Consider the following 15,178-nt stretch of genomic DNA (forward strand, 5'->3'; position numbering starts at 1 on the left):
GGTTCAAAAAGAATACATCACAACAAGAAGGACCCAGATTTTAAATTTGGATTGCTAGATTTGTTTTTGGTCACATCAACAAAGGAGCACCAAAGATCATCCAAAATGGATGCACAGAGAAGTCCGATGCGAGGCAGTGTTGTAGGTGAAGGCGCCTACGACGAACGAAATTCGCGAGTGGACGAAGAGGAGCGGACGAGGGAGGCGTCGCTTTAGATGAACGTTGTCCCCCTTCGGCGAAACTTGAACGCTCACGAGTACAAACCTGCCGTGGATCCGATCTGCGGGAGACCTCGCAGCGGCAGCAGCAGTAACAGGAGCAGTGGGATTGGGATTTCGGAGCGCATGAATGGAGTTTCGCGCAGGCTGGAGTTTCGTCGAGGGTTTGGTAAATCTGTGTTGTTAATTCAGGAGGGCATTGTGAGAGGGCGCACTGAGGAGAGCGTAAAAGCGTAATCTGGAGGAGGAGGAGGTGCAGCAGTAGGGAGAAGAAGGCACGGCCGGGTGTGTGACCAATGCGGATTGCACTTCGCGATCGGGTTGAGGGAGGTTAGTTAAGAGGCACGAGGAGCAGCGGATCTGGAGTTGCGGCCTCGAAGCGGAGTGGAGCCAAAGCAGACTGCATCGAAGGCCTTGGCTCTGCTTCGCCGCCTGCAAATTGCTTGTGCGATTGATGCTGAGGTTGCGCACCCCGCTGGTGAGTGCAAGAGGTAGCGTTTTGTTTTTGTTTTTGTTTTTTTCCCTTTCGCGTGGTGCGTCACGAGTGTGAAGAGATGTGCGGACGTGTGTCTAGCTGATGGAAGATTACGGCTCGGCTGAATGCTGCATTGTCGTGAGGATGTTGCGGAGATCCAGCGTCTGTAGTGGCGGACTTTCTCACGAGGTTGGCTTTTTTTTATTGTGCTGGCAGAGGCGGTAATGCTTGTTGCGTAAGTCGCAATGTGTAGGGTGGAGTAGTTTTGCAGTGCGGACAATTTGGAGCATTGAATTCCTGACTTCGCTATTGCATGTGAGAATTTTTCGTTTTCTTCGTGGAGCCTTGCAAATCTTCTGTAGTCTACTGTGTCCCTCCTTGCGCACACCTGCTTACATTGTCGTGGACTAATGGGATCTTTCTGGGAAAACAGTCCTGGTGATTTGAATCTGCAAATTCGATGTAGTGTCTTATCAGTTTAAGATTCTTTTTCAAAATGAATTACTTATTCTTTGATATTTTTTCCCGGAAGATCCAGAAGTAGTGCAATTTTGTGAGGATTTTTTTGCCTCTGCCAGGTCCGTCTTAGATTGAGAGGATGTTGCTTTAATGTGGGCTTTAAACGTAGCATTATAGCGGGGTTTTGGTGTACTCATCTATTGGATCTATTGTCTGGTCCATTGGTTGGATGTTTTAGGGTTTAAGAATTGCTGTGGATCTGAGCTCAGCATGCATGTAGTTTACTCCCGTGAGTTGGTTTCATGCTACTTCTCTGTATTAGTCCACTTCACCCGTCAGACTGGAATAAACCCCTACACATTCTAGCAAGTAGGTACAAGAGGAATGTCAATCAGTGAAGTCGAATGAGTTGTAAGAGAGTTTCACTTAGATTTGGATTTGATAAGTTTGACGTCAAACTCGGAAGATCCAGTCAAGCCTAGATCAAATCAATGTCCACATCGATCAATGCGATCAACATTGAGCCCTATTTCCTGCATTGATCTGATCTAGTCTATTGCACAAGGTTTATTAAGAACCTACGGCCCTGTTTTGCGAGTATAAAATATTTGAGACTTCGTCTGTTTTTTGTTGATTTCTTGTACGTGATGAAAGTGACACAGGGAAATTAACGAATTTGTCAATTTGGGAATCATGTCTATCATAATTCTTGTCAGGGGGAAATAAAAAAGCTTTTTTAGGAATCGTGTTATGTTGCTTGACTTGCAGCTTTGAACTTCTGGAAAGGTATCAGAAGTATAAGACAAGAAGGAAAGGAGGTCGTACGAAGTAGCAATGGTGGCTGTACAAGAATAGTATCCTCCTACCATTTAGTAATGGATTACGCACGAATTTTTCATTTAGCCAAGTTGACATTTATCAGAGATGTAGCTTATTAGGACTTTTTTTTTTTTTTTTTTCGTCTTTTAAAGTTACTAGGATTCAGGATTTAGTTCACAATTTGGTGGTTGTGATTTATCGCGTGGCTGCAAATTCCTTGACCTTGTTCTCCAGCCGTATTGTGCTTCCGTTTACGGTGGAAGAGGTACCTCCTACACTGCCATTTTATGTATAGTTTGCGCAGCTCTGATTTATGTCTCTTCCAAGTCTTATGCTAGGATTTTTGGTAGTGTTCTTCGAGCCTTATCAAGATGTTAAGATCAGGTGACAAACTATATGTGTTGTTATTTGTGCTGTTTTTAGGTTACAAAATATGTGGTCTTCAACGCAAATTATTAATGCTTGACTGAGTTTTGTTTCTTTTGCTTTGCAGTACAAGATTGCTCAGCTGTATATGGTTGCTAAATTCAGTGCCAGTGAATCATCCGGAGGTGATGGGGACGGTGTTGAGGTGTTGAAAAACGAGCCTTATGAAGAGAATGATACTCGTGGCCAGTATACGCATAAAATATATCACCTAGCTAAGTCAGTCGACTGTAACCTTTTTTAAGCCTTTTCTATACTATTTCAGGGATAATGAGGCTTTAGAGATTAGGCTGAGGCAAATTGTCGTTGTTTCAATTATGAGGGGTTTGTTTACTTGCTAGTATTGGTGATGTCATATCGTGCCGAATTTTTCATCATGCACATCTGGTAACTTAATCTAGCGTTTGCAACACCGACTCTCTAGTCTGTTGTAATTGAGTTTTTTGTGTTGATTGTAGCAAGTTGCCAAGTTGGCTCGTGAGCCTGGTGCCAAAGAAAGCTTTGATGCTTGAGGAAGAGGCTTGGAATGCTTATCCGAAATGCACTACTGGTTTGTTACAGAACCTGACCTTCATAGTGTATTCTGATTTGTTGTCCGCAAGCATGAGTTTCCTTTTGAAAATAATCGGTGCTTGCAGTATGCACTTTAGAGTTTGTTTTGATTTTTCCTCTCCCCTTCCCCAACCTATTCACTCCCTCTTGTAATGCACTTCATAATATTTTTTGAAATGGCTGTTGATGGGGCGTGGTGATGCTGGATGCCGGATGCCCTTGTGAACACCAGTCTTGAAGGTGTGTAACTATAATTCCTGGTTAGCTTTGTGACATACGAGGTCTGATATTAAAAGACATCGTATTCTGTCAGTCGGGCTTCGGGGCTTGACATACTGCAGTGTATGTGCTCCAGGTTTCTTTGAATTGGTCATTTAATCAACTGCTCATTTCTCATGTCTTTGGTGAACTCGAAATTGCTGCGAGATCCATCGAATGCCTCTAATATGTGGCTGTTTGGTTGGATGGATTGCAGTGCCCTTATTTTAATAAGCTCCGACTGATATTGGAAACCACTCACCTACCCGATCGGGGGACAACTGAAAATGTAAGCCAGTTTCTGTTTCATTTACATTTTCTCTGGTCTTTTCACCTTTTGCAAGGAGTGAGGAAGATATGCAATTCATGAGTTCGTCGATTCAGCCAGAGATCTGAAATTCTGCTACTGTCATAGAAAATGAGATTTGTTCAGGTTTGAGGCTCGTGGCTTTCATCGCAACTTATTCTTCTAATGTCCAATGACAATGTCTGTTGCAGTGATATCATCGCATGTACGGTGCTGCACTCTTATATTTTCCTTCAATGATTGTTGACTTATTGTAGCGTTTGAGGATTCACAGGCTCTGAATCTGGACGCCAAAACCGTCAAGAAGCGGCAAGTCGAGTTCATTGACATTGCCATGGATCCTGTGGAGAATTATGTCGAGAGTGAAGATCCACTGAAGTTCAAGTCACAAAAAACCGGCAGGGGTCCTCTGCAAGAAGGCTGGCAGGTAGGTTGATTCTTCACTAATAATTTTCGGATCCATGAGTGCGTATAGCGAAGACACTGTGCAGTGTTCATGGCTTTAGATAGAAGTAAAATGTCGGGAAAACCTCGTGATATGGTTAGGAAGTCCGAGGGGTTGCATTCTGATATTGTGTCCACTATTTTTGCAGAAAACATGTGAACCAGTCATGTGTGCATACAAGTGTGTGACAGTTGACGTGCCCTACTGGGGGTTTGGTTCGCGGCTTGAGAAGTTCATTTCCAAGGTACCTCGTCCTGGATTTATTCTATGTCATCGTCATTTTGCTTGCTTTATTATTTTGTTCTCTACGTTAACTTTAAGTTTTGACATCGTGTGATCTGGCTTGTTTGCAAAGTTCGGAGCAGAGCAGGTTAAGGCCGAATAGTAGATGGGTTCAATTGCATTATCCTTTTGTAATCATGATAACTTTCACTAGATGAGATAAATGAACTAATTTACGCATGGAACTTATTGGCCGAGAATGTAGTAATATCAGGGCACAATGCACTACATCCTTAGCTTTGAAATGCACCAACTCGTCAGCAGAAATATATCTTTGTCATTTCTTTAAGAAATTACGCTTCTCCAATCACTGTCTCTAGATATTGCGTATTTTTTAACCTTCAAACTCCTTGCACTTGAAGCCTGTCACTGAAATGGTGTGAATATGTGCTGCAGAATGCACAAAGAAAAATCCTGCTGGAAGGTCACCGGAAATGTTTCTGCTGGCTTGATGAGTGGCATGGATTAACCATGGAAGATGTTCGTCGCATGGAAGATGAGACCGCGGAAGCTCTGGCAAAAGTAATATTCTTGGGAAGTCAACTAGTAATCTAGTGAATTACAAATAATCCGAAGTGAATCTATAGCTTTTAAGCATCATAGAACACCATATCGTGCTTATTGCGATTGTGCCTGGAGTTGAGGTTTCTGATAGCTGAATGATTACTTCATCTGTTCATACATCTGTGAAACAGGCTCGAGCTCTGGTGTTAAAGAACAATGGGGCCCAGGAAAACGGGGGCACAGAATCTGAAGTACCTGCGGAAGCTGAGGCTGAAACTACACCGGTATACTCGCTATTATTGTTCATATTCTGTTCACATGTCGAGTGTGACAGAATTCCGATATGTTGTCCATGAACATCGCATTAGATTTTTTTTGCTTTGAAAACTAATATCTTGTGTTGCTGAATCAGAAGATGGATGATCATGACAAGGTATTGGGGTCTCGGGTTTCATCGATCTCTAGAACCAAAGACGGTACTGGGAGCCCTCGTCTTATGAGACGGCCAAGTCTGGTTGGTCCTTCAGTTGCAATGGGCATCACAACCATGTCTGCTTCTGATGTAAGTAATCTTTACTATCGAAATAACAGTGCCTGGCAGAGTATGTTTTCTGTTTCGCTTACGTCAACTATTTTTATAACAGTGATGTTAGATGCCCCAAGTTGCATTCCATGCTGTCTTTTGCAGTAATACTGTTGGGAATAAATATGAGTTGGCGTGTTGATTTCATCAAGGTTGGAGAGGAAGATGGCTTTCATTTAGCCAGCACAGCGCCACCACTGCCGTCTCCAAAATGGAAATCGAGCTCTATCCGGAACTCTATTCCTGCTAGTTCTGAGAAGGTTACGCTCGACAACGGTGGTGGATCATCCGAGTCTTTCTCCTCGTTGAAAGATGAGTCGAATTGGGAGTCAGCTAATGGACATGATGACAATGAGGTAGCAGCTTGTGTTGCAGTGCTCGACCGGGCCATAGCATGGGCCAAGGCCAGATCCGCAAAGCTAGCCACTCAGCCATCACGTCCAGCCAAGGGTGTGGTTGCTCCGATTGGCTCTCCTATTGCTGGTGGTCCTGAAGACCAAGGGAATCTGATAAAGTTCGAGAACTTAACAGGTGCTGTGACAGTCATTGACAAAACTATGTCTGCAGTCAAGCGGCGTCCAACAACTCAGCCGAAGCTGAGCCACAGTCTCACTGCATCATAGTTGCACCCTCTGCTTGCAAAGCCAGTTACAGAATTTTGAATATCTAAATATGATATTTTTGTTTGGAGAGGGCGGACGGACTAAAAATCTTTCAAATGCTGGCGGTGATTAAAAAAGAAAGAAAGAAAGCTAGTGTCATGCATTCTGCGAGGACGTCCATCTCCTCAAGGAGCAACTCTCCATTGTAAGTTGTTAAAGTGGACAAATGTCCTTTCACTGCCTCATATTATCCATTTAGTCACATTTTTAATTCAATAAAGTCATTTAGGGGTTCCAATTCAACGTTTCTGTCATGTGACTATTTCCCTCATATCTGGCAGGGTCCTTGAGGATGTTATTTGACCTTTTCCCACTTTCTGTCACCTGACCTGGTGTCAACCAGCAAGTATGGGTCCTGCATAGAGGTTGACATCCATGATCCCGAGGATGCCAGCAGACGGAGGATGTTTTTTTTTTTGTAGCGTTTCATAGTTCTCATTTTGAATGACGAGTTTATATGGTCGGTTGCATCATACTTCTTCCGTAGCTTATGATCTTTCTTTTTTCTTTTTTTTTTGTCGCACCATTCGGAGTGGGTAAGAAGTATGTTCCTTGATGGATATTCTCTAGAATAATCAAAGCAACAATTTCGATGATGAAGTCCGATCTGAAATTGTCCACATCGTATGCGCAAACTTCCTGTGACGTGCACAAATTTGGGTAGAATATAAGCTGGTGACTAATTGACCAGAATGAAGTCCTCACCTACTGTACTGTGGGGTTCTTCACTGGAAATAAAGCTTTCATTGTGATGTGGTGACGTGTGACTTCATACTTGTGTGTACCCAACTGTAGGTGTAAGATTGTGCATGCAGAAATCTTGTACATGCAGGAACATCTCATTGTAATGCTTGAGCTTTTAAGGACTAGAAATTGCTCGACACCATGCTGGTGCTTTTACGAACTTGACAAGTGGCATTAAGATGAGATTACTTAATCACCATACTGTTGTCGCCGCGTATGCTTTAAAATAGTGATATATGCCACACAGACCAACTGGATGGCTTTTATTTTTGTGTACGTGATTATGTAAGCATTATCTATTGCAGGAAACGTTTGCACAATTAAACTCGAAAAATACACGTATACATTGCAAAGAACAATGAGGAAAATAATCAAACATTTGACTTATTCTGGACCTTCACTTGTGTGTCAGCATTGATTGTGTTGTCCCATTTTCATTTCGTAGGTTATGGAAGAAATAGTCAACTTGTACAGTCACAATTCAAATCTTAAGAGGATCTTATGTATTTATATATAAATGCTTACAGATTTCGATTTCGAAAAGACTAATGGGAATCATTGTTTTGTATAGAAAGACAACGAAGCACGGTAAAGCAGACATTGCACAACAGAATGGAATTGTAGACCAAACGTGCATCGCATTTCCTTCACCTATACAGATGTGCTCGTCCTTCAACAACAGAACATGTCTCGGTGGATGGATGTCGACAGTTTTTGCGTAGTTGGATCGAAGGCTGGACTCTCAAGGCGAAGGCTCGTCAAAATGTTTGCGACTCTCTAGAAAGAGAGTATTTGTCTAAATCCATGAACATCTCCGACGGGCAAAACCCAAAAAGCTGCTAAGAACTATTCACTGCATATTGGTCGCCTTCGTGCAAGCAGAGATCGGGGGAAAGTTGGTAAATCTCCCTGCGCTCACAGACACAATGCTGATAATACTAGAAGGCTGTCCCTGCTCAAGCTGAGACGGTGGTGACGAGTCTCGTCTCGTCTCGTCTCGTCTCGAAAATGCACAGCGAAAGTGGGTGGATAGGGAAAGCCATGTGAGCAGGTAGAAAGCGCAAATCAAACACATCCCAATCTGAGACGGAAAAGGAGGACAGAGACTTGGGTCGAAAGGCATCGATCATGACCAACCGAGCTAAAAATAGTACCAAAATCTGAGTCTTGAGACAACTTGTAGGAGTGGAGGGAGAGTCAGACTGCCAGGAAACATCCGCTAGAACAAGAGCGCAACGCAACAGCAATCCGAGCCGTAGATCGCCGAAGAACGAAACCGTAGAATACGGCTCTTCCCTTCTTTTTCCCTTTCATACGTTTCGATTTTTTTTCTTCAACCGATTTCTCCTTCCATTTCCAGTTTCCCGTCCAAAGTCACGGCACTGCGTTTGGTCTTCGTTCTTCGCCACCAATCCGTTTCTCCCTCGCCCAGTCGCAACCTTTCTGTCTTCCTTCCGCCTTCACCGCTCGGTCTGTTTACCCACACACGATCTCTTTCAGCCAGATTAATCATCGACTCGCCCTCACGCAAAAGAAGAAACGGCGTGAGACCCTCAACTCTTTACAATTTTTTTGGGTTGCTGTTATCGCCATTGCCTCGCCTCGCCTCCAATCGAAGCGGAAAAAAGAACTAGGGGGGCGGCTGCTGATTTTGAGAATTTCCCTGTTGTGTAGCCCATTTGTCTGGGTCTAGGGTTTGGGCGTCATTTCATCTAGTGTGCATCGGAGACAGAGCTTGGTATTGAGGATTCCTGTGCGACCATGGCGATAGTGTGAGGGAGGTGAAATATAGGACTTGTGTGAAGTGCGTGTGGGAAAGTGCGAGGGTTTTGGTGCAGGTCTTGCGAAGTGGAGTGACGGATAGGGTGGGGGTTTCTAGGTTTGGGCCTGAGGTTTTGGCGGTTTCTGAAGCGGGGTGTAGAGGCGGGTGAGATTCATGGTCTAGGGAATTACACCCGTGGGTTGGGTTGGTAATTGTGAGGGGTTTTGGAGGGGGAAGGCAAGCCATAGCGGTGATTTTCTTTGCAACTGCTTGGGGATGGTTCCCCCGTGAGCATCTGGTGGGAGGTGGTGTGCGCTTTGTGAGTGGTTTTGATTGTGGGAGATACGATTCTAAGACAAACAAGGCAACGACGAAAAGGAAGTCGCTGGAAAGGAGTGAGGGTGGGTAGTTTTGTGAGCGAGGGCATTGGACAGGTTTTGGTGGTTGTGGATCCTGCCTTGGTTGCAGGACTGGTGACTTGGATGGCCTCTCTGTGTGGAAGAGTTAGGGTTTGCAAAGCGGGGTAGCAGCAGGCATGGCAAATACTGCGGGGTGCTGGGAGAGATTCGGTGCTTGTTGCTGTTGACCTTCACAGGCACGAAGTGAGGCAATTCCAGCAAGGGTCAAGATATTTTTTATGATTATTCGGATGTTCATGCGCACTTGCTGTCTCAGCATACTTGGTGCATAGTGAATAGTTGTGTATTGCTTAATTTCGTCTCAGGGTTTTCGTACGCTTGGTTTCCGTTTCGAGTTTCCGAGCTGTTCAGTTTGCGGAAGAGAAGGTTACTTCGGTGAAGACCACTTGCTCTTGGCGTACGTGAACATTTGGATTAGCTTTCTCGCGCATCTCCGTGATGGGCATTTTGGGTACATTTTGGACTGTTCTTAAATTACTAGTAGCACTAGTCTAGTGCTGAATCCGGGGGGTTTTACAGTGTACTATAAAGGACTGTGCAGTTGATATTCAGCTTGGGTTTTCCTGACGCTTCTAGTGGAGCTTACGGTTTAATTTGGAAGACTATTGGGAGGTATCTTATGTATATTGAAAGATCTGGCAATTTCATCGTTGTCAGCCGTGTTACGCTTCGAATCGGAAGAAGTGTCGCTGTGGAGTGCTGGAATTCGTATTAGAGTGATACTTGAGTGATACCAAATGGATTGTGTTGTTTCTTAGGCAACACAAAGGCCCTGATTAGTTGTGAACGCTGGAGTTCTTTGGGAAATTATCAGGAATTGTGGTCCTGATGTAATTGAACCCTCGCATTCTTCTGGATGAGTAGAAAGAAAGAGGGACTTATTGTGGGTGCTTCCAGATAGTGCTTGTGTGAGATGATTGACCTTGATGATGTTGTAGTGTGAGGAAGAGGATTTATCCTGGCGAGGTTGGTGAGGTTTTTGTGTATCCTTTAAGAGAACAGGTCGAGATTGGTGGTAGTCAGAAAGTGACTGTAGGTTTCCTGCCGGCAGACCTATCATGGTCTGTGGCAGGGATGGAGAGAAGTGAGCCATCCTTGGTTCCGCAATGGCTCAAAGGGGCCGGCAGTGGCGGGGTTGGCGGGGCAAGCCACTATTCGCAGGCACCATCTAATCATCAAGGTGCCTTTAGCTCTCCTCTTTTTTTTTGTTTTTTGTTTTTGAAATTACTGTATTGCAAGTATTAATCATGGAGTTGGGACGAGGGATATTTTCCCGTATCATGATTACACTTCCGCTTTCACAATGTTAACTATTGCTTTTTCATGGTGCTGTATGACAAAATCCGCTTCGGTAAAGGGAAGAGGCCTGTTCAGGTCTTATTATTTCTGGTTGGTACGTGGTGACGGGGTTAGGGTACAGAACCTAGTGAAGCTTAAGATTTTTTCAGAGGGTGTAAACTTATGTGCCAACTTATGAATGGATTTGATGAGATACTGTGTTCGTATTACTGGTGCAAAGAAGAGCGGTGTGGCTATGCAGTGGAACATTGGCATACCACCGGACTATGTGTTAGCTTCCTGTCAAGACAGTCACGTTTGATGATTTACAGTTTGGGCTTCCTTTGTATGAGCACGACAGGCTTGCGCAGTACCTTAGAAAGGGTTTGTGTAGTTAGTGAGTGTGGTAGTTCTTCACGGCTTGGGGTTAGGGCATGACACAGTGACTGTAATACATGGAACCTCACGGACTGTCATTGGTCAAGTTTTGTGGATACGGAAATTCTGGCATTTGTTAGTGCCTTGTAACACTAATCTGGAAATGTCGTTGTTCAGATGAGAGTGGGGGAAGCTTTGCGTTGCGTCCTCGTGTTCCTTCACCCGGGTTAGCAAGTGGAGGTAGGGATGCTGAATATGATGCGCCCCGTTTTCCACCTTCGTCCTCTGATCGTGCATATTATTCATCAGTTAGACGGGGATCTGGAGGAGGAAGCAGTGGCATCGGCGACCGCTCAACACAAGAGAGGGAGAGTTTTTCACGTGGGTACACCAATTTTGGTCGCAGTAGTACATATCGCAGTTATGATGCTGGTTTGGATCGTAGTGACAGAGACGCCAGTAGAGAACGGGATTGGGATTGGGACCGAGACAGGGAGCGGGACGGGCGAGATAGGAGCAGGGTTTTGGGTGGTTTTGGAGGATCCGATGAGAGAGAAAGAGAGCGCACCGAGCAGTCTGACAGTTTATCCGCATTTCGGAGGCCCGGTTTAGGTCCATTGCCAGGAAGTCGGTATGAGGCAGATTTATCTGCACCACTTCGACGAGTTCAATCGATGGGATCAGGGGCTCGAGCGCTTGAGAACGGGGAGAAGAAAGTTGCGGAGGCAGGGAACCTTCCAACAGCTCCTCCCTCGAATAGCGGTAGCTTGACAAGCAGCATGCAGAAAGCAGCATTTGAGCGTAATTTCCCTTCCCTTGGTGCTCAAGAGAGGGGCAGTGGTGTGAGCGGTTTACTGTCAAACTTGGGGAACTTGGTGATTTCGAGTCCTCGGCCTCTATGGCAAGGTTCCTCCACACCAAGGATGGACGGAATAAGGTCAACAGCATCTTCACCTGGTCTGCCTACTGGTGGTACCTCTGGTAGTGGCCTGACATCTACAACATCAGGAGGTATCAGCGGAGAAGGGTGGAGCTCCGCATTAGCCGAGGCTCCCACTGTTGTGAATGGCACAGTGGTTGGTCATTTGGGCTCTCCTGGTGCTGTAACTACTCCATCAACTTCAGCTCTAGCAAGTATTCCAGTGACTGGGAGCGTGACGAATCCTCCAAAGATGGCGGACGCGCTGGTCCAGATCCATCCTCGCGTGCGCACCCCTCCACGGGTATGATATGATTAGCGTGCTGCTGTTTTTGCATGTGCACCCCATCCCTAGCGCTGACGTATGAGCATTGCGTGCAGTTCATGGAAAGCTTTGAAACTATCTGGAAGGGACATGTAGATTAAGCGCGGTGTTACACATTTGGGGATGATGTTGACGTTTGGTTAGATGTCTAGAGTTCCCAGTGTTTATTGACAGTTTTACTCTTCTTTGAGTTATGAGTTGATGTGCAAAAAGCTTTTCGCGATTTAATTCTGTGGAACGAACGATGGATTGTAACTCACAACTCAACTATTGATGGCGTAATGATTGTAGTATTCGGTTGAGAAGGAGCGGTTGGAGGAGCGTGCTCTGCAGCAGTCTCGGCAACTGATTCCAATGGTCCCAAAGACTCTGGTGGGTTTTTTGTTCTTAGCGTTTGAGTTGATGATACGTGAATGCGTTCGAGATTTCCTAGCAACAGGGCTGTTAATTTAGAAAAAAGTAATATTTCATGCTAAATAGAGGTTTATGTATTCGCGTTGTTGATATCAGCAATGGGTATCTTTGTAGGGCCCTTCTCCGCGGGATAAGAAAGTGGATAGATCGGTGCATGTGACAGCTCCTTCAAACGCCATGAAGCCAAGGCTGGTGATGGGTACCTCCCAGCAGGTTCCGAGCTCGCCTTACCGGCCTCCAGCATCTCGTTCCGAGGCTTTAAAATTGGGGCAAGGAACGGGGAAGATATTGACTAGGAAGGTTCCGGTTAAAGAGGTGGTTTCGGTGTTACCCTCTCCTCCTGTTAGTATGGGTCTGAAAACCGAAGCTTCACCGCTGGTGGCGACGAGTTTAGTACTCCCCCTATTGAGTGGAGGAAGCTCTGCGAGTGCAGTCGGAGTTTTGAGCAGCGCTCCTCGTAAGCAGAAACAACTTCTGGATCGGCGCGCTCTTCCGATTCCACCCGTTTCAGTTGGTTCAAGTTTAGATGGAAATATTGGGAGCATAAGCTCGAAAGATGGAAGTTTCTCTGGAGGTGATGAACGTCGGCTCACTGTGCCTACACAAAATCGTGTCGACTTTTTCAATACTCTTCGAAAGAAAGCGGGCTTGAGTAGTGCACCAAATATTGTAGATAAATTGGACGTTGAAGCGGCGAAAACCGATGATCTTGTAAACGATGTAGATGTGGAAGTCGGCTTGTCAGATGAGATTGTGCGTCCTTTGGATGACGTTGGTGAGCAACCCGTAGTTGATTCTTACCCTTTGGAAAACGGAGACCGCCAAGAGATGGACACTGCTGTAGATGCTGAAGGAGCTGCCTCTGACGCTGGGGAGTTTGGCTCCGCGGCCGAAGAGAACGGAGCGTTAATAGGGAGCACGACGGAAGACGTCGTCGAAGAGCAGGTGTTCGAGGAGGCTGATGTGTCCCTGCAGCAGCAGTTGGCATCAGGGGATGGACTTTCCGAGCACGAGGAAATGCTATTTCTGATATCACTTGGATGGAGCCAAGCAGATGCCGAAGAAACGGATGCATTGACACAAGATGAAATCGATGCTTTCATTCAGAAGGTACAGACATGCTCGTGCTTTTCAAATTAAGGTCCTCGTCTTGCTGGATTTGATTTTACGCAACGGGTTTTGGTGATGAATGTGTCTGACATATGGCACTGTTATGTGAATTCAGCGCAACGAATTGACATCTTTACCAGGTGCTAAACTGCGCAATAGTAACCACCACCGCAACCACGGCCGAATGGATCTCAAGGGGCGAATGGATCTCAAGGGGCGAATGGATATCCAGGTGGGCAGCATCGGAAGCGAGACGTCTTGTGTAACCACTTCTGACAGTGAGTCCGATTAATAATTGGGTGAGGGATAGATATTTGAGCAGATGAGGGTGAGGGCAGAGGTGGGAACGCGATTCCACAGTCACCTCCGATGTGAGAGGTGAAGTAGATAGAAACAGATGACGAAGATGTGACGGAGGCGATGGTAAGGTGGAAGGCCGGCGTTGGAAGTGATGGGTTTCCTTGTGGTCTTGTGATGTTAGTGAGAGTGGGATGGGGCGAAGCTCAATGGAGTCTCAAAGAGGTGTAAGAGATTTGCAGCGGTCAATTCTTGTAGAGAAAGCAGAATGTATGCACTTGTCGAGCGTATCCCAGTATGATGGGCACAGGGCATTCTTAGTGAATGTTTGGGGTCATCGGAACTCCAAGTTTTGACCACAGATTCCAATTGGTGTGGCTGAGATTAGATGGCCACTGATGTCGTGTGCTTATTGAGAAACTTGTTTTTGAATTTTAAAAAGATTCTGGTTAACGAAGGGTGTTTTTTTGGCTTTCGTCCTCTGCGTCTTGGGACCTTTCTTGGCGTTTACTTGTGTTCTTCCATTACGAACGTGTGGTGGGGGTGTTGTGTGAGGTTCATTGCCTGTACAAGGACCCTTTTCGAAGCACTCTTCATATTTCTTTCACAGTGGTGCAGATTCCATGTTGGATTGCCTACTGCAGAGCACTTGGATAAGTGATAGTGTGCAGCTCAAATTTAGGGTGGGAGGGGCATTTAAATATACAGTGAATTGTTTTTTGAGCCCTAACAGGAATTAGTGCATGCCAAAAACATGCAAAAGTCTTCTTCTAGACAACTGAGCTGCAATAACCAGCAGGTTGTGTGAAAACAACTTGCGTAAGTGTTAAAAATAATGGATTGAGATTTAAACTTGATGTATTTTTTGTAACTGAGGCAAAATAATTGGTCTATATTAAAATCAAAGTACCTGGATATTTCAAATTATATGAATTAGATGTCTCAAATAAAAATAATTGGAATATGAAGCGAACAGACAACATGTATATGTATACTTAGAATGGTACTCATATGAAAACAAAGCAGTTTTTATTAACAAACAAAGAATATACAATGTACCAGAGAAATGTACAAAGTTGAGCATGTAGATAGTCCAGTAAGTTCTAAGAGCATCATAAAGAAAAAGAATTATATATATATATATATATATATATATAAGGTGCTGCTATTGCCTCCACAATCCCATGAAAGTTTTACTCAAATTTTAGTCAATATTTTATTTTTACTACTTCCATTACAACCATTTCATCATGATTCATTATATATTTAAATATATATATACTAGAAATATTAATAGTTTTTTTGATTGGAATGTTCTTGGTGTGATTAAGATCTAGAATCTTTTGAAATGTTTAATGAAAAGATTTTAGAGTGGGTATTCTAATGCCACCACAATTTTTGCTATTGCCACCACAACTTGCCACTTACTTGGCATATATTTTTAGTGTTTTTTAAAATTATGATTAATATTTTTTAAATAATATTTCATGAATATATTGAACCATGAAAATATTGAATATTGAATATATTGAACCATGAAA

At 44.4% G+C, this 15,178-nt stretch overlaps 2 protein-coding genes across 2 annotated transcripts; both read left to right on the top strand.

The window, feature by feature from the left end:
* The first annotated feature begins 300 nt into the window (after nt 1–300).
* Nucleotides 301–6,234, top strand: LOC112292282 (uncharacterized). Its single transcript, XM_090256113.1, has 14 exons — nt 301–697; nt 911–1,009; nt 1,922–2,007; nt 2,207–2,237; nt 2,466–2,617; nt 2,857–3,100; nt 3,230–3,292; nt 3,426–3,497; nt 3,790–3,942; nt 4,109–4,204; nt 4,639–4,764; nt 4,938–5,030; nt 5,159–5,308; nt 5,482–6,234. Exons 3-14 carry the CDS (start codon nt 1,988–1,990, stop codon nt 5,950–5,952), a joined length of 1,671 nt encoding a protein of 556 aa, XP_090112239.1. The 5' UTR covers nt 301–697; nt 911–1,009; nt 1,922–1,987; the 3' UTR covers nt 5,953–6,234.
* Nucleotides 6,235–8,359: 2,125 nt separating this feature from the next.
* LOC112292281 (uncharacterized) lies at nt 8,360–14,090 on the top strand. Its single transcript, XM_024540592.3, has 5 exons — nt 8,360–10,096; nt 10,750–11,795; nt 12,108–12,188; nt 12,345–13,340; nt 13,456–14,090. Exons 1-5 carry the CDS (start codon nt 9,991–9,993, stop codon nt 13,630–13,632), a joined length of 2,406 nt encoding a protein of 801 aa, XP_024396360.1. The 5' UTR covers nt 8,360–9,990; the 3' UTR covers nt 13,633–14,090.
* Nucleotides 14,091–15,178: the final 1,088 nt, after the last annotated feature.

The sequence above is a fragment of the Physcomitrium patens genome, chromosome 15 (assembly GCF_059467195.1).
Source record: "Physcomitrium patens ecotype Gransden chromosome 15, ASM5946719v1, whole genome shotgun sequence".
NCBI lineage: Eukaryota > Viridiplantae > Streptophyta > Bryopsida > Funariales > Funariaceae > Physcomitrium > Physcomitrium patens.